Below are 25,081 nucleotides of genomic sequence, written 5' to 3'. Positions count from 1 at the left end.
ATCTCAGCCAGAAGAGTTGCTGTCCCAACTTGAAAGAGTGGATGGGAGGAGGGAGGAGAGGCTGGGATGGGTAGGCTGCCTCACTAATAGGCAATCTGCATTGTTGGCCTTAATATAAAACCTTTGCCAGAAATACAGCAGCAATTTTTCTGCTCACTTCATTTGGAAAACCTCCAATTGGCCTTTAATCTGTCTATATTCTTTTCTAAGCGCAGTTCCAGTATCAGTTTCCATTCTGGCCATTATGTTCCAATTGTAAATCAGTTTGAATCTAGTTTGTTTATCCCTCTGTACTTTTGTGGCAATTAACTCCCCCCCCCTCATTGTCGCTTTAATTGCATCCCAAACAATGTGCTCCTGTGAGTCGGACGTCCTATTTATTTCAAAGAATTCTCCAATTTTCCCCTGCAATTCTTCACAAATCACCCTATCTTTAAGCAACTGGCCCGGGAAACTTCCATCTCGATAGCCCCGGCCCAGACCTCTCCTTGTGTACGGTGAGAGTAATGGGCGAATGGTCCGAAATAGTGATTGCCCGGAGATCCACCTCCTTCACTTGCCCCAGTAAAGTGGTAGACGCCCAAACATCTATCTTTGCGAAGTAAAATGTGTATCCCTTTGCCCATCCATATGTCTCCTTCCAGCTGTCCACTAGGGCCAGTTGTGCCATGTACTCCCTCAGTTTCTCAAATGGGGCCCCTTGTGCATGACATACTCTCGCGCTCCTGTCCGTGTGAGGATCCCATGCTAAATTAAAATTCCCCCACAGCAAACTTTTCCATTTTTGCCAACACTGAACGCAAGAAACCATCCTGCCCTGTATTAAGTGTGTATATCGACGCTTCCATGTTTGTCATCCCTTCCCATTGGATCTTTGCAAAAACATACCAGCCATCTGTGTCTACAACAGTAGCAATGAGGTGCAGGCCTGGCTATTTCCAGATAGCTAGAAGGGTCCCACCAGTCTTTCCCTGGGCATTGGACTGTATAATGTGCGGGTATCCCTTTATCCTCACCTTATGTCTATCCTTTTTTTGGATATGGGTCTCCTGCAATGCCACAATCTCCGGCATTACCCTCCCCAAGAACTGCTCCACTTTTCTCTGTTTAACCATGGAGTTTAGCCCATGAACATAGAGTGTAAGTAGTCTGAACACGTTCCTATTACCTGAGCCATTCCTGGTGCGATTCCTCCCCTTGGGCCACCTGTCCACTCCCACCACCCCTCTTCCCCCCCCTTCCCTCCCTCCCTTCCTCCTCCCGTCTCGCACTCTCCAACCTCTGGTCATGCTCAACCATCCCAAGGATCTCCCATGTAACAGGCCATGGGGATTAAGCCTCGGTAACAACCCAGAGGCAAACTGTGCAGATCGTCCAAGACCTGTGTGAATGATTTTTAGATTCAAATCACATCACATCACCTCCTCTCCTCTCCTCTCCTCAAGTTTGGGCAGGTGCCCACACCCCACTCTGCAACCCCTCATTATACTTCTGGTCACGGGGACCCCGGATCAGGGTGCATGGGTATCACCTCTGGGATGCTTCGTCTTTCAGCCAGTCTTTCTGGGCCACTCCGGCCCCCTTCTTGTGGTCCTTTGCCAGGACCGGTGTCCATTCCTAAAAATTCCTCTTGACAGGTTCCCTCGCTATTCTCTGCTCCTGTTGCAAGGCCCCCTTCATCCTTCATTTAGAAGATCTTCAACCTTCCTCACACAAAGTCACACGATACTGCCTCCCTTCCCAGGAAAACAACAGACAGAAGGGAAAGGTCGATTTGTATTTCACCTGTGCTCGAACCAAGGCCCTGGGCACTGACCCCATCAGTTTTCTTATCACCAATGTGGACTGCGCTAGGTCTTGGTATAACTGGATCTCCGCCCCATTGATCTTTATGAGGCCTGCACTCCTGGCTGCTGCCAATGCCCGCTCCTTCGGACCATGCTTCAGTAGCGCAACAACCACGTCTCTTGGTCTGGCTTCAGGTTCCCCCACGGGTTGGTGGACCCGGTCTAGCTGTATCTCGGACCAATTCTCCAATACCAGAAGATGTGCAAACATCTGTTGCACCATTTCCTGTAGGTCCTTATCTGCCACTTCCTCCGAATGCACACTTTATTCTGCTTGAATGGTTCTCCAAATCTTCACTCTGAATTTCCAAATTCGGTGTTACCCTCACTAGCTCTTCAACCGGGGCGTCAATCTTCTGAATGCCCTCAGCCATTTCTTGTGTTGCATTTTCTGCCACTTGAGTCCTTTTCTCCAAATATGATATATCTGTTTTCACCTCCTGCTGTGACTTGGAAAGTTCCGACCATAATGCTCAGCTGTGAGTGGAGTATGTCTGTAATTCTTTCAGTAAACTCCTGAAAACACTGTTGGAAGACCTCCTTTTTTACAGCCTGCTCCAGGCTCGTCTCCTCTCGGGGACCCCCGTTTGTTAACTCCACTCGACTCCAACTCTTTCTGCCCGAGTTTCTGTAGGTTACCGTCCTGAATCTTTCTTGGAGTCCTTGGTGTTGGCTGCATGTCCTTTTTTTTATTTCTCAACATCAGGATTTACCCTGACACTGCGACCCCATCACCTCCTCCTTCTCAGTGTTTCAGCAGGCTAATGCAAGCCTCTTACGCACGCTCTTGTACCCTCTTCTTGGGGTCCATCCTATCCAGGGGCTGTCCCCCCTCTCCGATGCTTGCAGGGCTCCCCCACTGTGTCCTCTCAGCTCAGTATGTCTTCAGGCGCCGGACCTTGTGTGGTGAGAGCTCCCATCCAGTAATGGGGGTCCCTGTTTGTTGACTCCCACTGTCTCAGGGCCTGATCAATCCAGTCTGAGGGTCAATGGGGGTCCCCCCACTCACCATACCTACTGTAGGCCCCATCTGTACTGCATGTCCTTTGGGAAGTGTTGGTGCCCACCTTCAGGGACACGCCCTGAGTCAGACCACTTAGGCCCCCTCAGAGCTGTGGGGCACAATATACTTCGGGGCCCTCCACCTCTATGTATCTGTTGGAGGTGAGAAGGGTTGGGGAAGCACAACTGCTCCGAGTCCTCTGGCACTTTGGTTCAATGGAGAGGTACAGGTTTCTCTCCCTCTCATCCACCTTGCAGCCTGAATGTCATGCGGGCCTCCACAGGCCCTGCCTTCTCTAGTAGACGTTCAGCATCTCGCCTCAGCGTTCCTCCTCCCCACCAGGTCCCCGACAGACGTGGCTGATTTCCGAGCCTGCCTAGCTGCCATCCACACTCCACTCCAGGAGAAGCTCCACTAATGGAGGCCACCGCGCACCGCAGCAGCTACTCTGATACTTCATGCCCACTTGGGGTACCCGGAGGGTGATTCCAGCTACCTTCTGCTGCTGCTTTGCCTCTGGCGTAGGGCGCTCGAAGTGGCTCTCTGCCCGCTGCAGCAACCGGACACCTCTGACTCCTCTCACCAAGCACTGCAACATACTTCCTGATGCAACCCGCTCTGATTCCCCAACTGGGGATAACTATATTGTAGTTTATTTTAGTTTACTTGGGCGCCGGCAGGTGAGAGCCCACCATGTATAGTGCTCTCAGCATGGCAGCCATCTTGGAATCTCCCAGGCTGTGATTTGTAACACAAGGCTTTGATTAAGCTCCAGGTTGGCACTGTAAATGTTTGTTGGATGAGTTCAAGTTGTTTTTAAGAGGGTTTGCCGTTTCCTATGCGGCTGAGCAATGTTGTGAGGTGTCCTGTATCCCGATTTACTCCTTTTCAATCTTCTCACTTCTTCAATCTTTCTTATTTCTTCACTACTTGGTGGTACAGGAGGAGGGGGGCTCTGAAGCACCGGCAAGGCTGGGTCTAGGGAAGGAACAGACAACGGCAGCAGAAGCACCAGAGGAACTGAAGCGGGCCCAGAGGCAGAGGCCTAGGAGGCACGACCTGTGGGATCACTTCCTTGACTATACCCTTGAGGAGCACAGTCATTTGTGGGGAGCGCATAAGGGCGAGGAAGCGCTCGAGAAAGTGGTCCTCGTAATCCACTGGAATGCGAGGGGCATGGCCTTCAGGAGCGCTGGGCCTCCTTTCCTGATCGAAATGCCTAGGCGCCTGTGGCTTGTAGCCATAAGGCTGCGAGGGGTAGATCTAACACTGCAGAGACCAACCGCCTGTACCGTAAAGTCTGCCGCCGGTTTCAGAGGGAAGGGGACTGGCACCTTCTTGCATGGCCCACCCCGAGGACGAAGGACCGCGGAGGCCTGAATCCAAATCCAAGATGGCCACCAGCCTAGCAGGCACAGCCACGTATTTGTCCACCTTTTTGGGGCCTTGTTTCACACCTTGGGCAGGAGGGCGCACAGGCCCCGTGCCATGTGCTGGATCAGACATGGAAGGACACTCCTTGGCACTTGAACCTGAATCAGAAGCGTCAACCTCAGAGATGGCTCTGGTAGGCTCAGAGCCCTCGTATTGCTGGCCGGTAGTCGAATCGCCCTGTACCACGACCTTGTAGTTAACTCCAGTAGGCTGGGCACCCTCAGCTACAGAGCTGGTAGTCGCATTGGATCATGCTTTGGACTGACTCTAGGAGGTAGAACAAGACTATTCCTTGCCCATTAGAAGCCGGTAGCCTTTCTGGCATTGGGTCTGTCGTTGGAATGCCTGGAATAGCCCCTCGGCTTGGGAGCCGGTAGCCTTAACGGCCTTGGGTCTGCCAGGAAAGAATCCAATGTACCCGTTCCTGTGGAAGCTCCCAGGAAGGAGCCTCTGAGCTATGGTGCTGTACTAAACAAACAGCCTACCTTGTCTTGACATGGGGTCCTGGAGACAAACTCTTTAAGATGACCTGGAGGAGAAGTGTGGAAGATCTCTCTATAGCGAGAAAGAAGATTCTTCCAGGACCGGCGATCGAGAGTGGTGGTTGGCCCCAGGCACTCAAAGAGTGCATGGGGGTCCGAGGCAAGGAACGAGCGAGCGCAGGATGCGCATCTCCTGAAGCCTCCTCCAGCCGACATGCGCCAGGGGAGGCGAGGCACCTAAGGGAGGTGAAGAAGATTAAAAAACAAAGAACGAGGGGCACGTAGAAGTTAAAAAGTCTCTGCTCCTAGCTGCCAGGTCTGACACCATCCGTGCAGAAAAAGGGACTGAGGTGAGGCTGTGGAGGGCGGGGCCTCAGGAGGGCATTCTTACTGTGTGCTGTACTAAATTTAAAGGGGAAGCTCAACTGTTTACTGCCAAAGGTTCTGGTACAGAACTCATGTTGGGGGGGACGTCCACAAGGATGGAGGAAAGGGGACGGGAAGTAGAAGTATAGTAAAATAATGTAATAATTACTTTCTCGGTTTACCAGGGAGAGGACTAGGGTTTAGTGGAAGGGCTGCCAATTTGGTAAGCAGAAGGAATGGTATGTGCTTGGAATGCAAGAAGGAAGGAAGGAAGGGTAAGGTTGACAATACTGGGGATGAGTGTTTGGGACCGGGAATGGGCCGTGGCTATATGTGAGAGCAGAGACGACTGGGATTCATTCACCACAGCTACAAGCCACACACCAAGAAGCACATGAGAATGGACTAGAGGTACCCAAAATGTACTTGACAGCTCCTAAATCTTTAGCACAGTCCTTGCACAGGCCATTAAAACAGGAACAATGATTAATAATTTCACAAACATCCCTCAATAAAAAGCACACTGGCAGGCATGTAGTAAAGATATTTAGGCACTGCCATGACCTACATAATGGACCGACAAAACATTTTATACCATAACATGCCTTTCACAGAAACCGTTTCAACCATAGAGAAGCAATCGGAAATCACAGATATTCATGCATCACCGCAAACAAACCTAAAGAGGAAGGAAATGCATAGGGCCTTAAAAATACCAAACCCCTTCATGATAGGACTACTCACTTCAATGACCTCATAGACCAGTACCACGACATTCATATAGGTAGAAGGAAGGAAGGTCCCTACGTGAAGAGAGGAGGGGATGAGGTGAGTCTATAGATACTAGATTCCCCTGACAAGACTACTCACAAACCCAACCCCCAAAACATGTACCTAAACATTCCTTCCACAGTCAAGGTGATCAGCAATCACTCTAGGGTTCTCGACACATCAAGGTCAAGTAATTGGCAAAGAGGAGCATTATAAATCTATTACAGCATAACATATTCAGATCTTAAGTTTTTGATTGTTTATAAACAGTAGGTGGGCATTCTTGGTGGTGGGCTTTAGTCAGTCAAAATCCCTTTGTTTTTTCCTTAGGCTCAAAAATTGACACTTGTTTTTGTACAATGCAGATACAACATGTCTGTTGAGGAGATAACTTAGCCAGATTTTAAAAGGTTAAATGATTCGGCGTGAAGATGAAGACCTATCACTCACAAAACACTACATAAGACAATTGTTTATGCATGCAAGGACACAGCTCTATGGTAAATAACATGCGTTGAAAAAGTGTGTGTGAAAAGTGACAAGGTTCCTGTTAACATAGTATAAATGTACTGAGATTGCAGACATTTTGTTATGATGCCAATAAGGCTCATTAACGAAGAACATTCCATAAGTAATTCCTGAGAGAAAGCAATTTATTCTCACCCAAATAAATTAGTCGATTAACTGCTAAAACAATAAGTCTCTGCAGTCTTTGAACAAATTCACTCTCAGTGGCTCTGATGGGATTCTCCTGGCTCATTCTTCTCTGCATCATCACAGTGAGCTCATCACTTGCCACAGATCGCATTCTCATTAGCAATGTGTCAGGCTGTGTTAAGGAAAATCTTGGAGGACCTAAAACAGATAATATCAAGCAAGGTTAATTTAATAAGGTACCAGCAATGGCATTCATTTGATCAATTGGTACTACTTAAAGAAAAACACAAGAAGCACCCAACGTAAAGAAAAGTATTGGCTAAGGTACAGTAATAGGTTTGTAAGGCATGCAGTTTCCCAAAATTGATTAGTCGAGATTGCTAAACACAAACATTTTGATTATATCAATTAAGACCTTCAAAGAGCATTTGCTCCCAGTGCAGCAGCTGAGGGTCTAATGGCCTTGTGTAAGGGTGTCCCCAATTTACGCTCACACCAGAATTAATACACCCCTCTTGGGAAATGAGGCGAAAAGGTGACCTTGTAAGGATAACAAGTTTAAACGTACAAAATGAGGATGGTAGCAAAGGACTCTGCTGCCTGAACGGTCTTCTCCTGTCCCTCTCCCCGTTCCTTCCTGCCAAAGTGGTTTCAGGCAGGGGTTTATATAGGCGTGTCTTGCCATGGTGATGTCACTGGCGCTGGATCATGACTTAAGCCAAATCCGTCCTCCTTCCATAATAGGGAAGCTCCAAAGCCGCCTTTCTTCGTTATCAGGAGGTTTGTCAGGTCATGCGGTTTTACATTTTGCAAGCTCTGCAAAAACACATTGTAGCTCATGCTTTCCTACATTTTGCTAACTATGCTAAAACACACTGCAGCTCTGCAGACTTTCAAAAACCTTGAGGCCTAGCCCAAGGAAAAACTAAATATGTTTATGGGTCCAAACATTTTCCAGTCATTCTCTCCATATTCCACTCATCCTGCTCACATTTTATCTGGGTCCTGTAGTCTCCTCAACACTTTACTCTTATAATTTATCACATTCTGCATTTTGTTGCACAGAACATGTGATTCCCATTATTAACCTGCATGGACTCTTGACGGACAGTGGACACCTGGTGAGTCAGTTCGTGCTGGCCATGGTGAACACCACCACACACTTAAGCGCCTGTGGTCCATTTTGGAACCCACATGCCGCATTCTTTCTGGGAAGGAGGGGGAGTTTGACTCAAATACAGCACTAAGATTTTACAATGCCTACAATCTGACATTACAAATCTATCCATCTAATAGTTAATTGTGCCTTATGTTTAGAGAATAACTACCTTGTGTAGTGCTTGCCTATGTCTGTGTATGTGATTATGTTTGCATGAGAGAGCCTTCAAGTTCCCCTCCCCCTAGTCCATTATAGTGCCTTAAAGAGGTCTTGCGTAACTCTAAAGCGCTTGGGGGTTCGGGAGGTCCCTGGTTCCTTTCCAACACTTGCTTCGCAATTCGAGCTAAAAGGGGATGCCTTTGTTAGACATGTTATTGGACACCGCTACCCTAGCAAATTCACCAGGGCTACCCACTAAGGCCTGACAAATAACTAACACACTCCATGATAAGGAGCATTTAAATGGGCAGCTCCTTTTAGTGATGGTTCATTGGAATAATCATTGTTCCTGACAAGTGTTCACTTAACTTTCCCTTTGCATAATATGTAATAGCAAGCAGCATGACTGCATCAACAACTACAAGAATGAACAAGGTACTTACCTGTAACTCCTGTTATCCAGCAATGGTATCTTTCATAGATTCACATGCTCATGAATATTCTGTCAGGCTTGGAATCTGTGGTCATATTAAAGCAGTTTTGCCTTAAAGCTTAAACTGCTCATCACTTATATAGCATACTGCTGTCACTTTGGATCATACTGCCCCAATCAATGGCATTAGTCCTCCTTAGCTCCATCCCTGGGGGCCAGCTTCAGATTTGGAAGCGCACGTAATGTGGCAGTAGGAACCAAAAAGAGTCAGCAAGGGGTAGGTGGGGTCACATGTGAATCCATGAAAGATACCAATGATGAACACTTAAGTAACTTGTCCTTCTCCATCATTGGATCTTTCATGGATTCTCATGCTTGTGAATAAGATTACACAGCAGTACATATGCACAACCAATGGGAGGTGGCCTAGCTTTACAAAAGTAATTGAATCGCCTCTGGAACAATCCCCTGATGCAAATAGGCTGCAGAGCACTGCTTGCCGACACGAGTCTTGTCCCTGGAATCCCTGTCAATGCAGTAGATTCTCCTGAAGGTTTGGACAGACCTTCACGTAGCAGCCCTGCAAATGTTGACCATGGAAACACCAGACAGGAATGCTGTGGTAGAAGCTACGGCTCTGGTGGAATGCACCCTTGCCCTTCCTAGCAGGGGCCCGTTAGCAAGCTGGTGGCAATGCTAGATACAGCCAGAGAGCCACCTGGAAATAGACTTGGGGCGTTGCCTTTGCCCACAGGCCCGAACGAAACAAACAGTTTTGATGTCTTTCAGAACTCCTTAGTGCATGCAATATAAAACCTTAAGGCGTGTGCAACATCCAGTGAGTATAAGGCCCTCTATGCTGGAGAAGTGGGAGCACCAAAGAAAATCAGTAGAAGCAAAGGTTCATTCAGATGGAAAGCTGAGGGAACTTTCAGCATGAAGAAAGGATTTGTGCGTAGCACTACCTTGGACTGATGAAAAGCCATGTACAGCGGTTTACAGGAGAGGGCTTGTAGTTCTCCTACATGCCTGCCAGACATAGTGGCCACCAAGAAAGTGGTCTTCCATGATAGAAACTTTAGCGGAGCCTGGTGAAGCAGTTCAAACAGAGGGCCCATTAACTCGGAAAGAACAACATTGAGTTACCACACTGGAGCTGGAGCTTTTACAGGAGGAAAAGCCCAGAAGAGTCCCTTCAGGAATTCTTTAACCAGATTGTGGGGCCATAGAGAAGGTTACCTGTAGTGCAGAGAGAAATGGCTGAACAATGTACTCTAATGGATCTGTGTGCTAGTCCTGCTTCTGCCAGGGACAGGAGATATGACATGACTTGTGCAGCTTTGATCCAAAGAGGACGTAGTTGTTACGATTGACACCATATGGTAAAACGTTTCCATTTGTGTTTATAACACTATGATGGAGAGGGTTTCCTAGCATTTGCAAGAATTTCTCTACATTCTAGAAGCAATGTCAAGTGTCTGAATTGCTGGGCTGCAGGGGCCAAGCCCTCAACGTTGGGGATGCTGGATCGTTATGCAGTGCTGATCCTGCATCTCTGGAGATGAGGTCAGACAGAGGGGGCAGCTTGATGCAAGGTGCGACCAACAGGTGAAGTAGGTTGGAGTACCAAATTTGGCATGGCCACGGCGGGACAATCGAGATCATCTTGCAGTGGCTTAGTTTGAGTGGGTTTAGCACTCGCAGTAGAAGCAGAGGGAATACATAGAGGAACCAACCTTCCCACGGAACAGAGAAGGCAGTCCCAAGATTCACCTCTTGAGGATACCAGCTGGCAAACTGGTGGCAATTGCAGTTGTGAGCCGTGGCAAACAAGTCGATTTCGGGGCGATCCCACCAGAAGATGATGTGAAGAACTTGACTCTGGTGGCGCTCCCATTCATGACATGATCGCAGCTCCCTACTGACAGAATGAGCAATGCTGTAGGGGATCCCTGGCAGATGGAAGGGGAGGAGAAACATGTTGTGCGATATTGCCCAGTTTCATAGCGCTTGAGCTTACTTGGACAGCATTGGAAAGCAGGTACCACCCTTCTTCCGGATATAAAACATGGTAATCATGTGGTCAGTGAAGATGCGAAACACCTTGTTTTGGAGTTGCGGTTTAGAACGATTTCAAGGCCCAAAACACTGCTCTGCGCTCCAAGATATTTATGTTTAGGGCTTTGGCTTTTGGTTGCCATAGGCCTCTAGTATGGTGTGTGTGTTAGGAAAGATTTCTCTTTATTGCACCTTTCCTTCCATCTTTATGGAACCCCCAAACCTTTTGCTTTTATTTTTGTATCTGACCTGTACTTTTTGCAGTACAGTGAACCCTTAAGCTTCACTGCACTGATCTTTGCTCATGTTATGGGGAAACTGATATGTCCTTCCGGCTATAAGTACTGGGAAACTTTGTTTCCCTTTGTCATGTTGCTGAGTTTCTACTTTTGGTTACTTTTGTATCACTTGGGGTAACTTTTAATCATTGTACAATGCAGCTTACACTGCTGTACAATGGGGTATTTTTGTTTTGCCCAAGACTAACACCCAGAGGAATGTTGGTAACTCTATGTGTGCTAAAAGGATAGGCTGGTGGCAGCAGTGACTTTTGCCCACTTTTTGGGGATTTTCATTTAGCTTTACCGCGTTTGGCTACTAACTGTGGCTATGGGTCAATCATGGCTGTGTCAAAAGATTTTTCGCCTGTCCTTTTGCCATCTTGTTCTTTAGCCTTCTTCCTGGCCTGAGAGGCCAGGAAAATCCTTATAAAGGACTTGTAGTGCCTGGGAAAGCAGGAGCTTTTGGAGGGCTACTGGAACGATGTGTGTGTTTGCTGGCAGGATGTGGGCTGGGACTGTCTGGTTCCAATACACAAACTGGTTTCGGTGTGTCTGAGCGGTATGCATGAATGTGTGGGTGTGTCTGAGTGGTATGCATGAATGTGTGTGTGTGAGTGGTATGCATAAATGTGCGTGTGTGTGTCTCTGAGTGGTATGCATGAATGTGTGCGAGTCTGTGTCTGTGTGCGCGCGCTAGTCCTACTGGCTAGTGGGGGTTTCAGCTCTCACCTGGCTTTTAGGATAAGAAGAGGACCCCTGCACCCATTCTTCAGAGATCCTGGAAAAACCTGAAGGAGCCAAGTATCCTGTCCAATTGTGAGACCCGCGAAGAAACCTGAGAACTGACTGAAGGAGGCCTGGCAACCAACTTCTGCTGCTGTCCTGGAGGAGCCCTGTCTAGCTTCTAGTAGTCCTGCGAAGGAGCTGTAACCCTTGGAGTGGAGGGACCATCCATTCCCGACATCTGCTTGGTGCCCTGCCAAAGGAAGCATTCGGGAAAGCCCTGAAACCGTCCTGTGGCTGACCAGCTTTGTTTTTGGGCTACCGTGCTGCCTGTGTCACCGTACCGATTTGCAGCCTAAAACTTGGGGAATCCTCAGCTGGCCCTTCGAGACTACCTCCTGTGAAATGTCGGCGTCCTAGAATCAAGCGGACCCGAGATAGGAGGGAAAGTCCAACCGCGGCTGCTGAATCCTTTTGCGTCACCCTGCTACGGGAAACCACCATTCAAAATAGCTTACCTAACCAGCGTCCAGTCCTGAGAGGGGTGCTGCATCAAGTTTTTGTACATTCTTCAAATCGAGAGTCCTTGCAACAGTAAAAGACACCAACCGGAGATCAGCTCGAACCTGCAACCCCTGTGCACATCAAGGACTATGACTTTTGGCGGGAAAAAGCAACATTGGACCATCTTCCTTTGTCCTGACAAGTCTGGGGAAGAATCGGTAAGTTACAGAGGTTCTAACCTACCCTTCGACTCCCATTATAAGTCAATGGGCTCATAATAAACCTTAATTATAACAACATTGGCTTTGCCCTTGCATGCTTGTGCAAGACATCTGACTGTTGGGGCTACTTTTGGGCATTAGTCTAACTTGAACGCTAGCCCTAAGAATCCTTCACTGGACCCCCAGGGTCCCTACCTGCATTTTTTCCTGCCTCCTAACTTCTGTGGAAATTTAACCTGAACTATTGGGCAAAAGGCCCCAGACAACTTAGGACTAGACAATTTTAGTTAGGGATCATCTCTGTGAACAATTTTGTGCATAGTACTATTCTACCCTTTGCTTTGCGTAAGTTTTTATGTGTATTATGCCCATTAACAAAGTGAATGTATATATGTAAATGTATGTATGTATGTATTTAGTTTGATAGCGTTGTGCAGTATGTCTACCTGCTAGCAGTAATTTTTCTATAGCGTTTTGGCCATAAATAAATAACTGTATTTTTATACATCCTGTCTAAGTATAATTTGTGATTCCCATTGTGTAACCTCATTGTGGGCCCTTTACAAGCTCACCCATCTGAAGAACTTAGCCTAGACCGCTTGTCACTGCTACCTAAACTGCTTTGGCTACAGCTTCCCAGAGTTGTTCCTGTCACAATATAGGTTGGCCTTCTATACATCTGTCCATCAGGCCAGAGTATAGAAAATCAGTCCTAACATTGTGGGCCTATGTGGGCTCCCCATCCCTCCAGGGAAGCATTGGTGGTGACTTTGGCCAGATTAACTGGGAGGAGAAAAGGCACGCCCTACATGATGTGCTCAAGATTATTCCACCACTGGAGAATTTGGCGGACAGATGGCCTGAGGGCAATCTGGTCATTCCAGGAACCTGACACTTGCTGCCATCGAGCATAGAAGAACTCTTGAAGAGGCCTCATGTGAAGACTACAGTTTGGAACTAACTGGATGCATCCTAGCAGATGTTTGATGGAGCCGACTGCTGCCACCAGCAATGTAGATAACTGGTGAATCTTGTGGAGTATGGTTTTGACCCTCTCCTCTGAGGGGGTGACAAGACATGTCAGGGTTTTCAGCTGTGAACCCAGAAACAGAGCATTCTGCGATAGCAACATGCATGACTTTGTAAATTGATGGAGAATACCAGAGATGTCAGGCACAAATGCTCTCCTCAATGTGTTGCAAGGCTAGAGGCCAGGAGGGAGTGCATATTAGCCAGTCGTCTAGGAACGGGTAGATGTAAATTCCTGCTTGGCAAAGATGGACTGCCACTGGGGCTAGGCATTTTGAAGAGCTGATTTGAGGATGAAAGGCAGACAATTAATTGATGTTTGCCTTGCACTACAAATCGAAGGAAATGGCTGTGCCGGCTGTAATGGAGGAAGTGGAAATAAGCATCCCCCACCTCCCAAGTACAGAGAGGAGAGAAAATCTTCTTGTTGTAGTTGGTCGAGAACGTGCTGAAGCACGACCATGCATACTTCTGTGATTTCAGGAACTTGTTGAGCTGCCTGAGGTCCAGGCTTGATCGCCACCCACCAGACTTTTTTCTCACCAGGAAGTATCTGGAGTACACTCCAGAGCCCCGGAGATGGAGCAGTACGGCTTCTGTAGCCCCCTTTTTTAGAAGTGAATATCTTCTTGTAGTAAAAGTGGTAGATGCAAATCTCTTTTCTTTACAGGAGGGTTGCAGAGGCATTTGCCCAGAAACTCAAGGGTGTGTCCCAGCCGAATGATGTTGAGAACCCATTTGTCAGTGGAGATGTTGTGCTACTGATCGACAAACTGACATCACCCCACTAGGGTGTTAAAGTGGGGGCGCGGTTCCTTGTGTTAGTTCAGCCTGCCTTGGGAGTTTGCGTTCTTGAGGATGCTCCACGTCGTCACTGAGTACCTCGGTACGTTTGCGACCTCCCCCTGTATGCCTCTTGCAAGCTGGTGCGAGCCGGCTTGTGATGGGAGAGGCCTGTAGTCTTTGGAGGTCCTGGAGAAGCGACCCATACCAGAACGAAAGTACTGCTTTCGCTGCAGCAGGGTGCCTAGGGAGCGTGCAGTAGGAGCGTCAGTCTTGATGACCTGGCAAGTCTCGTCCACCTTCTTTCCAAAGAGGTCCACACCATCGAAGGGCATGTCCACTGCCTAGGACTGCACCTCCGGACAAAAATTGGTGGCCTTCAGCCATCCTTGCCTCAGGACTGCTCAGTTACCTAATTGGCAGAATCCTGTGTCCACTGTGTCCAGAGCGACAGTAATGGAGTGATCCAAAGCAGCCTCCACTCTACTCAAAAGCAACTCAAAGCAAGTTAAGTCAAGACTATAGCGCTTTCAAACTGGGGGATGACACCATCAATCCCTTATCAAAAACTAAAATCCTAGGAGTTATACTGGACCAGACACTAAGCATGAAAGCACATGTTTCAGCAGTGGTGGCAGGGATAGTCTATTACATCAAATTATTGGCTCATTTGAGGCCCATGATCTCGCAGGAAAGCGCCGAGACAATAGCCAGGGCAATTATAGGTGCCAAATTGGACTATTGTTGCAGCCTCCTGCTTGGCTTTAACCAAAGAGAGCTGCACAGACTGCAGGTAGCCCAGAATTGGGCGGTCAGGGTAGTTCTCAGACTTCCTAGGCACAGTCAGGTAACTGCAGCCAGACGCTCATTACACTGGCTCCCCATTGAAGCCAGGATTAACTTTAGAGTATTAGTTATAGTCTTTAAATGCCGGCTCCAAATTATGCCGTCGTATTTACAACAGCATATTATCTCAAAGAGTAATACAAGATCTCTGAGATCCGATTTCTGAAATCAGATCATACAGCCAAGATGCAAAACATCAAAGGCGGAAAAGGGATCATTCAAGGTGAAGGCCCCCTCTCTGTGGAACAATCTTCCTACAAGTTTGAGCAGCCACTCGTCCCTCTTATCTTTTAAGAAGGAATTGAAGACCTCTCTGTTTATCTGATCCAACAGAAAATATGGATTTCTCCAATAGTGCTGTATCATACTATCGGGGATAGTGGAATAACCTCTGTGGAGCCTTATGATCTTTTATTTCTAAGGACGTCGCTTTTGGTGCTGTATGTTTTTCTGTTGTCTGTGCCTTTATGCCCAAGGGTCAATAGCGTGCATAACAAATGTAATGTAATGTAATGTAACTCTGTCATACTGTGAGAGGATTGCCAATTAATTGGCCATCTATATGGCTGTGGCAGTGGTGGTAATAACCTGCATGCCAAACGCATCAAGCTGATTGTTAAGATGGATTTCTGACCTGGTGGGCAGAGGTTCAGAAGGCCAGCCTAGTTTCTTGGAACAGAGTAACCTACTGGACAAGCCAGACCAATCAAGGTAGACCTGAAGGCGGTCAAGCCTAGGTCTCAGGAGGGGGGAGGGTAATTGAAAGCCCACAATGAGCACACACCTTAAATGACACTACAAATTACTCTCAGTCAGGTATATCAAAAATACATATACATTTATTAAGGACCTTTTACACAAAGCAAATATCAGCAGTAATAACCAAACCAACGCCACACTACCTATTAAACATATATACAGTCACCAATGGCCTAAAGGAATAGCACACAGTGTGGGTCCACAACCTGCAAAGAAATAGGGCATACAGTGCAAATATTGTTTAGGCAGTCCTTCACAAATCAAACCTTAACTAAGAGGCAGTCCAGTCCCCAAGATGAGTTGAGCCTTGAGCTCAAAAGTACTTTCGGTCCTTCAGTACAAACGATTGTGCAGTTAAGTCAAAACAGGGTCTCTTGCAGGGGCTGTAGCGACTCAGGAAGGTGGGTGAGGCAGTGAAGAATAAGTTCAGACTATTCGAGGAGGGTCTCTCCCAGAGGGCAGAACAGGATCCAAGAGTTGGGAATAGCTCGGTAGCACAGGCTACCTTGATAAAGAAGAGTGGCCCTAAGGGGACACGTGTGCGTAAAAATTGATGTATGTGCCAGGGGCCACCGGTAAGGGTTGCAAGTACTCACGACCCTTGGCGCACTCCGGACCAAACTTCGGCAGTTGAGTCCACTTCGGTCGCAGGTTCAAATCCTGCAGATGTGCGGCGCTGCGGCTTTCAGGAGCTGCGTTCCAGGGATGAGTCTGCAGCGGGACAGTGGCAATTTCTCTTCTCCTGATGAAGGGATCAGGCCAATTCCACTGCAGCAAGTCTGAGGGCACAGCAGCAAGGTACCCACGAAGTTGGATACCACAGCTGGGCGACACCGTGACAGCATATGCTCGGGTTCAGGCGCACTCTCCTAATTCCAGACCTTGGAATGCTATGTGTACGAAACCCAGCAGCAGGGTGCCTTATACCCAGAGCTTACAGTCTCCAAATGCTCAAGAGTCAACTCGAGATGGCGGCGGTTCCAGGGCAAAGGTCCCGGAAGACCTGGTCAGTTTACAGAGAATAGTTAGCCCCACTATTCCAATGGGTCGAAGCGCCTTTGCAAACCTTCTAGGTTCGATCAGAAAGAGGGGGTCCAATGGGACGATAGTGGGCTCAGGGTGCCAAACCTTCCAGCGGGTCACCAGTGGTTCCTCGGCTCTGCTTCTTGGTTTCAGGATACTTACCTCCTTTACTAAGTTTGGTGTGGACTCAGAATATCGACCTGGAACTGGTGTAAGATGCCTTCTGTCATCCAGAATCTCCTTCCGGCCAAAACAACGAGGACCCAATGAGAGATCTGCTCACATACAGCCATCCCAGATGTGGACCAATCATGGACCACGGTGGTCCCATTCATTCTCAGAAAACCAGACATCCTGGTACCTGGGATGTGTATTGGAACTAGACAGTCCAGCCCACATGCTGGGCACGAACACACACAAGGCAAGCAGACGCCCGCAAAAGCTTTGGTCTGCGTGGGGGTCTGCATGACCAAATAAGGAATTTCCCAGATCTGCTCGACCTGGGGAAGGTAAAGGGACAAGATGTCCAAAGGACAGAACAAAGGAGCTTGTGGCATGGCCATTTTAGGCAGTGGCCACTGTCCTGGGCCAAATGCAGGAAACGAGGTATGGACCATAAAAATGCATGAAAAGTAACAGTTGCCACCAGCTCTGACCAAGGCACATTTGTACATTAATCAAAAAGCGCTTTGAGGGTGTCTAGGGCTTTACAAATAAAAATGGGACCACAGCGCACTGTACTGTAAGGTATGTTGGGCACTGATAAAATGTTACAAAGAAATAGTAAAGTCAAAGACTAAGGAAAACAAAGTCTCACAGTACTGTTTTACGGGCATGTCAATATCCTCATAACAAAATGAGCAAAAACCCAGCAAAGTACAGCAGAAGGCTGGGCTCCACTGGAAAAAGTCAGGCTAGGATGGTCATGTGGGGGGTTCACAACTGGTGGGAAAATGACAAATAAATGGAAATCTTACCTAACACCACTTACCCTCCTTGTCCGACGGTATCATGCATGAGCAAGGAGGATTGGCCAATCTTTTCCACGCAGCTGCTGACACCACAGAGTCAGGGCAGGGCTGGGTACGAAGACACTTAGGAGCCGCATCCGGCACATTGTACTTTTTCTCCAGGTGATCCTTTTTGGGAGGAACTGAGAAAAGGTTCTTCATCACCAATAGACCATCCTTCAAGATGTCATCCAGCATAAGGATTGCAATGACTATTTTCTGGAGTCCTCCCGCCTTTGAAATAGGAAACATTCTTTCCTCTGTTCTTGGGGAACCTTAACATGTGCAGTCAGTTAAGCTGGTTGATAAGAGTGCATTGAGAGCGCCTATCTCATCTGGTGGCGATCCCGGGAGGGCAGATCTTGGGTTTCTCCCTCAGCGGGCACCAGATCGTCATACTCTTCTGTTATATGCTTGTCTGGGGATGGGCTGTGTCAGGGCCAGTATCCGTGTCTAAGTGTGTAGCCTCCGTAATAGGCAACTGAGGAGTTGGCAGAGGTGGACGGGGCGGACCTAAATCCCCTTGTGAAGGCAAAGCCAGAGGACTCTCACTAGGGGCAGCTTGAGGTGCTGGAGGAGGAAGACGATGCTGTAGTTCTGTGACAAGGGTCTTCAATGTAGACCAGATATCTAGAGACGGGTCCCTGAGTGCCGGTGGTGTTCCTAAGTGACCTGTAGGCATTGCAGTGGGTAGTACTGGCTTATGAACTATTGGAAGAATTGGGTCTGGTTATTCCTGGACTTCCTCTCCTCATATTATGAGAATAAAACCTGCAGATGCTCTTCTTCTGAAATTCCGCCCTCTTGCAGCAGTTGATCAGGTTGTGTCACAACAGGTAACACAGCAGGAACCAGGGTTAGGAGTGGCTTGGCTTTTGTGGGGCATATTAGAAAAGACAGTGCTGGAGGCAGCTCTCTGTCTGCATTCACACCCATTGGAAATGAAGCAAGCACTGGGGCTTGCAGTGCAGTTACTGGTGCAGTGGACATCAACAGTGTGGACACGGGTACGGCAGGAAAAGCAATTCTGGAGATGGCAGGTGGTTGATTTCGGTCTGTGGATCGTCAACGGTGTTGTCGATGCTGCTGTTGACGCAGTTGTTGGTGTTGATGACTACTTATGCAAGTGGCTTGTCGCCCGAGTGTAGCTCGTCGATTGAGTGGTTTTCACAGACGTTGACGGATCTTGCCTTTCCGAAGAATGAGACGAAGACGGTGGTCTAGCGGTACATATGGTTGTAGCTGTAGACTTAGTAGTGGATGGAACAATGGATGAAGTGGACAGAGTGGTCAGCACTAGCATCGTCGATGATGCTGCTGACGGGGGACTACTTGAAGTGTGCGACTTGTGTCCCCCTTTTAGGTTTCTTCCCCAGGGAAGGTTCCTTGTGTAACCTCAACCTCTTGGAAGGGGGCGTCCGTTCCACAGGCCTGCCGACCCTGGTAGAGTTATAAATACGAACAAATGCCGAGTCAAAGGGCCTGGCACCCTCCTCCAGCCAAGTCACCAAACTACGACGACAATCCTTTTCAGTCTTGGACGAGGAAGGCTGGCAAATGGAAAAGTTGTCCATATCCTGGTCAGGATGCAAGCAATGTAAGCATTTTTCATGCTGGTCTTTCACAAGCATGTCCTTGAGGCGGCACTTGGAACAGGCCTTGAAAAAAGCTCTTCTTTGTGGCATCTACCATAGCAGTGTGTTGAAGGCCTCAACTCGAGTTAGGGCTTCACACAGCAAGAAGATCCGTTGATGGTCTGGATCTACACGGGCAACGGGTACCCGTTACCGGTAGTCACTAAAGTGACTGATATTGAAGAAATTATGTAAATATTTCTCAAACAATAGGACAAAAGATGATATTTCGAGGAGCGTAACATCGAGGACACCCAACACATAAAGGTGCAGTAAAAATCTCAAGATGGCCCCCAGGAGGTGGAGATGAGGAGGACTAATGCCATTGGCTGGGGTAGTATGACCCAAAGTGACAGCAACAGGCTATATAAGTGACAAACAGTTGTAAGCTTTAAAGCTAAACTGCTTTAATATTACAGAGGATTCCCAGCCTGATGACAGAGAATATTACTGAGCATGTGAATCCATGAAAGCTTTAATGCTGGAGAAGGTGACCTTATCATGCGGGTCGGATTGCACAGCAAGTAGAGCACTCGTTTTGACATCCGGGCAGAGCCCGCCGACGCAGGTTCGAATCCCGCCAGGGCCAAACTCTGCCTTTCATCCTTCCGAGGTCGATAAATGAGCACCACACATTGTGGGTAATAATAAGCAGCACTCAGATGCCTGAGGGTTCGTAGCGCTATATACATGCTAAATTATTAATTATTATCATAAAGTAACTGTTGCGTGTTTTAGTCTTCAAAGTACATTACCAAAACTCAGGATTTTTTGTCAGCTTCACATTACTTTGCATTCTGGTACTTGTAGTTTTCCAATAAAGAATAGCAGCTGACAGCTATGCCCACCCTCTTTGTGCTTAATGTGTTTCTATATGGATGTCTGCATTTTTCACGTTGAACTATTAGACTGGTGCGAGGCTATCTGTGAATTCCTTATAGAATTCGTCCGGTAGTCCGTCCATGCCCAGAGATTTTCCCGAGGGCAATGTTTTGATTGTGGCTAAAACCTCATCTACTGTTATAGGTTTACCTAACAACTCAACATACCATCACTAATGCAAATCCAACAGCCTTAGTTGAACTTTTTAACAATACACTAGAACAAGCCCTTAACCATTCCACCTGTTCATAATCGATCACGGCCGGCTCCCTCGGCACCGCTTCCGGCAGCAGACCTCTCGGGCACCTTTGGAACATGGCCTCGGCCGGGGCAACTCCGGGAGAGCCATGAGGAGTTACTCGATACTCCCGAAAGAATTGGTATAGCGCCCGACGCAGGCTCTGACCTTGTCTGTGAGCAATCCAGACTGGCGTAACCTTCCTGTGCTGGATTCCATGCTCTTCCATCAGTTGTGCAAAACACCATCCCTGGAATGGTGGCCCATTGTCGGAGCACAGAGTCTGGGGTAGTCCATGTGATGCAATGGGTTTATAGTCATAATGTAGAAAAAAAAATGTCCATTTACAAAAATGTAGAAAAAAAAATGTAGAAAACAATAATGTCGAAAACCTATACATATAATGAAGAGAGTCAATTTTTAGAAAAAAAAATGTCGAAAACAAATGTCAATTAGCACCATCAATAAATAAATAAACAAGAAGAGTATCATTTACTAGGGGGGGATCCCCCCCAACCCTCCCTCACACAACACCCCCCGGCCACCCCTCCACCCCCCTCTCACCCCTCAAACTCAACACATTTTAATTATATATATTTTTTTTTTTCGAAAAAATTCTAAAAAATGTAGAAAAATTCGACATTATTGTTTTTCTACATTATTGTTTTCTAAAAAAAAATAAATAAAAAAAAAAATAAATAAAAAATCGACATTTTGACTTTCTACATTATTGCATTCTACATTATGACTGACCACCGATGCAATGATCTTCAGGGCTAGCGCCACGTCATCAAAAGCCACCAACTCCACTTCAGGGTACCGTGGCCACTGGTCGATCACCACCAAGAAGTGGACACCCCTCTCAGTGGAACCAAATTCTGCATGTACCATCTCCCACGGTCGCGTCCCCCTTGGCATGCATTCACTTTGTGAGTTGCGTTGCATGGGCGAGGCTGCCTGGCACACCACACCTCCACACACTCCCACACCCACACTGCCACAAACTCCTCCACTCACCTCCCCAGGTCAGGGAACCACACTTTGAGCCGTAGTTGTGCGTTAGTATTGGCCATCCCCTGGTGACCTTGGTGAGCCAGTTCAATCACTTGGTGCATCTTCCCCGCTGGCCATCTGGTCTCCCCACAGCAATGGGCCTGACTCCACGAACGTCAATTCCTCCCGCACTCTACAAAGCTGCTCAAGTGTTGTACATGCTTCCTGCGTTCTCTTCCCCAATATTTCCAGCACCGACTTTGTCACCTCGGAGTGCGTCACGTAGGATCTGGAAGCATTCGTCACAAGAAGCTTTTTCAAGCTCTTGGATGGGCATCGAGTTTGGAGTGGCCAATCCCACCAACAGCAGGACATACTCATCGGCCTCTTTGACACTTGCATCCTCCTCAGCAACTTCTCTGGCTCGGAGATGCCACGACAGATAGTCCACTGCATTGTTGGTTTCCGGCCAGTAAACCCGCGACACCCCGTACTCCAACAGGGCAAGCATCCACCTCTCGATCCTTGCTGGGGCTTCGATGATGACCCTGCTAAAATCAGCACCAATAGTTTGTGGTCCATCACAACGGTCACGGGCCAGCCCAGCACGTACAAGCGGAAATGCAGGCATCCCCACAGCACTGCCAAGGCCTCTCGTTCTATCTGGGAGTACCTCTGCTCCGTATTAGACAGCGCCCCGACTTCCATGCGCTATGGGCCGGTTCTCCCCACCGCCATCCTTTTGCATTAGGACTGCCCCGAGCCTGAATGGGCTGGCATCTTCAACAACCTCGGATGGCAATGAGGAATCAAAATACGCCATGGTGTCCTGTGTCGTTAATGCATCTTTCATGTCATCAAATGCCGCCTGATCCATAGGGCCCCATTGCCAGGTGGAGTCCTTCCTGGTGAGGCTCCTTAGTGGTTCAGATCGCGTGGCCAGGTTTTTGATAAATGGCCACAGTACGTGGCCATACCCAGAAAACTGCAGACCACTGTGACATTCTACAGTGGCCTGGCTTCCACAATGCCCTTGACCTTCCTAGGGTCCGGCAACACACCCCCTTCTTTGAAGATGAACACAAAGAATTCCATGCTAGTTCGCAAGAATTCACACTTTCTTGATGTAAGGTCAGTCCCAACCCTTGAATACGGTTGAGTGTCTTCACGAGGTGTGCCATATACTCCGTTTGTATCCTAGTGAACACCAGAATGTCATCGCTAATGTTCAGGACCCCTTCCAGATCAGCCAGGGCCCCACATATTATGTTCTGAAAAACCTCAGCTGCCGATTATACCCCAAAACTCAGGCGCTTGTACCGGTACAGCCCCCGGTGCGTGGTGAAAGTTTTTATGTATCTTGAATCGGGCTGCAGAACGACCTGATGGTACCCTTCACGGAGATCAAGCGTTGAGAAGAATTTTGCTCCTTGTAGCTCGGCATGGTATCATCGATCGTTGGCGTGAGGTGCCTCTCCATCTTGACTGCTTTGTTTGGCAGCCTTATATCGACACAGATCCGAACCGCGTCAGGTTGCTTTGGTTTTCTGGCAACCACTATGGGGGACACCCAGGGTGTCGGTACACCCACTCTCTGAATTATATCTAGTCTCACCAGGTCCTCCAGCTCTTTGTCCAGTAAGTCACGCAGGTGGAATGGAATCTTCCGATGTTTCAGGGCGACTGGCTGTATCGATTCATCAATGTGGAGCTGCACCCGCACACCGACCTGCTGGCCAATTTCTTCAAAAATCCACCAAACCTTTGATGTATGGCCTGCACATCCTTGGGATATATGCCATAGGCAAACCTGACAATGCCTAAGTCCAACTCAGCAATGTGTTGTGGCTCACCTCTGTGACATAAAAGCGGGCCCTGATTGCATTGCCGGCATGCTCAACCTTTGCCACAAAAGCCCCCAGCAGGGGAATTGGCTGCTCACCTCCAAACGTAAAGATGCAGGATTTGGGCTGCTGCAGACTAGTGGGCTCGACCATTGCTTAATAGTGCAGCTTGGCCATCATGTTTACGAAGGCACCTGTATCAACCACTACTGGCACTGGTGATCCATCCACGCTCACGGGGCATTTCGGCTGTTGTCGGGTCTTGGACCTAGCACATTGACGCTCGATATGAAAAAGACATTCTCATCATCTTCATCCTCCTCGGGCACTTCATGTGCCCTTTCCTCTTCTTGGTCTATCAGAGCCACGGTAGACTGGCGTTGTTGCCTGAAGAATCCCGCACAAAAGGGACCCTCTGTACCACCACCAGCAGCGGTGCACGGCACATGCACGCATAGTGGTCCATCATGCCGCACCTCCCGCACGCTTGTCCTCGAGTGGGGCAGTCCGCATGGTATGGCAAATCAAAGCCACACTTCAAACATGACTCCAGGTTCTGGGTTAAGGCCTCCTCTGTCGCTGGGCTGGCTTATCAGTCGATGGGCTCCTCTCGTGCATGGCAGAACTCTGTAGAAAACAGACCTTCCTAATGATGTACCTCGCTAGCTGATGTTATAACCACAGCTAGAGGAGTGAATCAATGGAAAGGGCACGGAACACGAAAATAGCAGGAATTCACCAGGCTGGGAAAATAAGAGGAACTATTCAGTATAATTACGAACAGAACCAGGATACTGTAAACCCCTAAATTAAACAAGACTGACCTGAGAGGATACTCCAGAATCGTGGGAAGAGTAGGATACACTTTCCTTGGTCCAGTTGGTTGAATGAGGCAGTTCAATAATCCAGAGGAAAGGAAAGCTAGTCTTAGCCACTCGAGGAAGGGAAATGTTAGTAAGGCAGCTGATATCCAAACGGCACGAGGGACGCACTAGTGTCGGGTCGGTGCACGTTGCTCTTCTAGAAAGCGTCCACTAAAATCCTGTGCATGTCTAACTGTGGAATGCAAGAGTAGGTAGCTTGGATGGAGATTTTTCAGTGCGTGGTAAAAATAGCAGAAAGTAAACAAGGAACCAAAATGCCTTGTGTTCAATAGGAAAATATCAGTACATAATATGTGTAGCTGAAGAGCTAAGCAGGGACACGAAATTCATAGTACCACGGTAATGATGGTAAGTGTGCCCTTTCCGTGGTCTACAAACAAAAGAAAACGAAGCCTGCTGTGATAACAGAAGAAAGCAGGATACACATGGCCCGTTATGTAGACCAAGCGTTGCAGCATTCGATGGTGGAGACAAAGCCAGGCCGAGTAGCAAGCTGACGTCAGAAACCAGGGACAGGCGGCCAAAGGAGAAGACAGTGGCAGTCCGTATGGAACTCCGACATTGGAAACTAGGAAGCAGATAGCCAGGGACGAGACAATGCAAGTCCATGTTGCAGGCTTCAGTAGGGTCCCGGAATACACAATACTGTGGTTGGTAACTGAATATGGAAGGACTAGGAAGTCCACTGGAAACAAAGTAGCAAAAGTGAGGAAGCACAGATGAATAGTGCTTCGGTGGGAAAAACAATCAGAAGCCCTGAACATGCATCTACAATGTGTTTAAATAACATCGAAGGAAGACATAAAACGAACACACGCTGTTCCTTGTCACATGATGAACTGTCCATTATCACGTGACGATTCCGAGCAGACTGTCCAGAATTAATTATAGCATACATGACAAGCACGCTGTTTCCATGGCAACCTCCCAGTGAGTCGCCAACGTGAATAGAACGGCCTGGCTGCCGTTTTCCATGCAAACTGCTTGTGTTTAACATACAGTAAAGCAGACAACCTGGTTTTGGTGTTGATAGGAGTGGAAACTGAAGTAGGGGCAGA

General features: G+C 48.0%; 1 protein-coding gene across 1 annotated transcript in view; it reads right to left on the bottom strand.

The window, feature by feature from the left end:
* Nucleotides 1-25,081, bottom strand: part of LYST (lysosomal trafficking regulator) — a 3,942,656-nt gene that overhangs the window by 1,914,378 nt on the left and 2,003,197 nt on the right. The window contains exon 29 of the mRNA XM_069606985.1: nucleotides 6,567-6,758. Coding sequence (XP_069463086.1) covers nucleotides 6,567-6,758 — 192 coding nt within the window. The remainder of the gene's footprint in view (nucleotides 1-6,566; nucleotides 6,759-25,081) is intronic.

This window comes from Ambystoma mexicanum, chromosome 4p, assembly GCF_040938575.1.
Source record: "Ambystoma mexicanum isolate Mex_15411 chromosome 4p, UKY_AmexF1_1, whole genome shotgun sequence".
Taxonomy (NCBI): Eukaryota; Metazoa; Chordata; class Amphibia; order Caudata; family Ambystomatidae; genus Ambystoma; species Ambystoma mexicanum.
The sequence above is the reverse complement of the archived record's forward strand: the minus strand, read 5'-3'. Positions and strand labels throughout refer to the sequence as shown.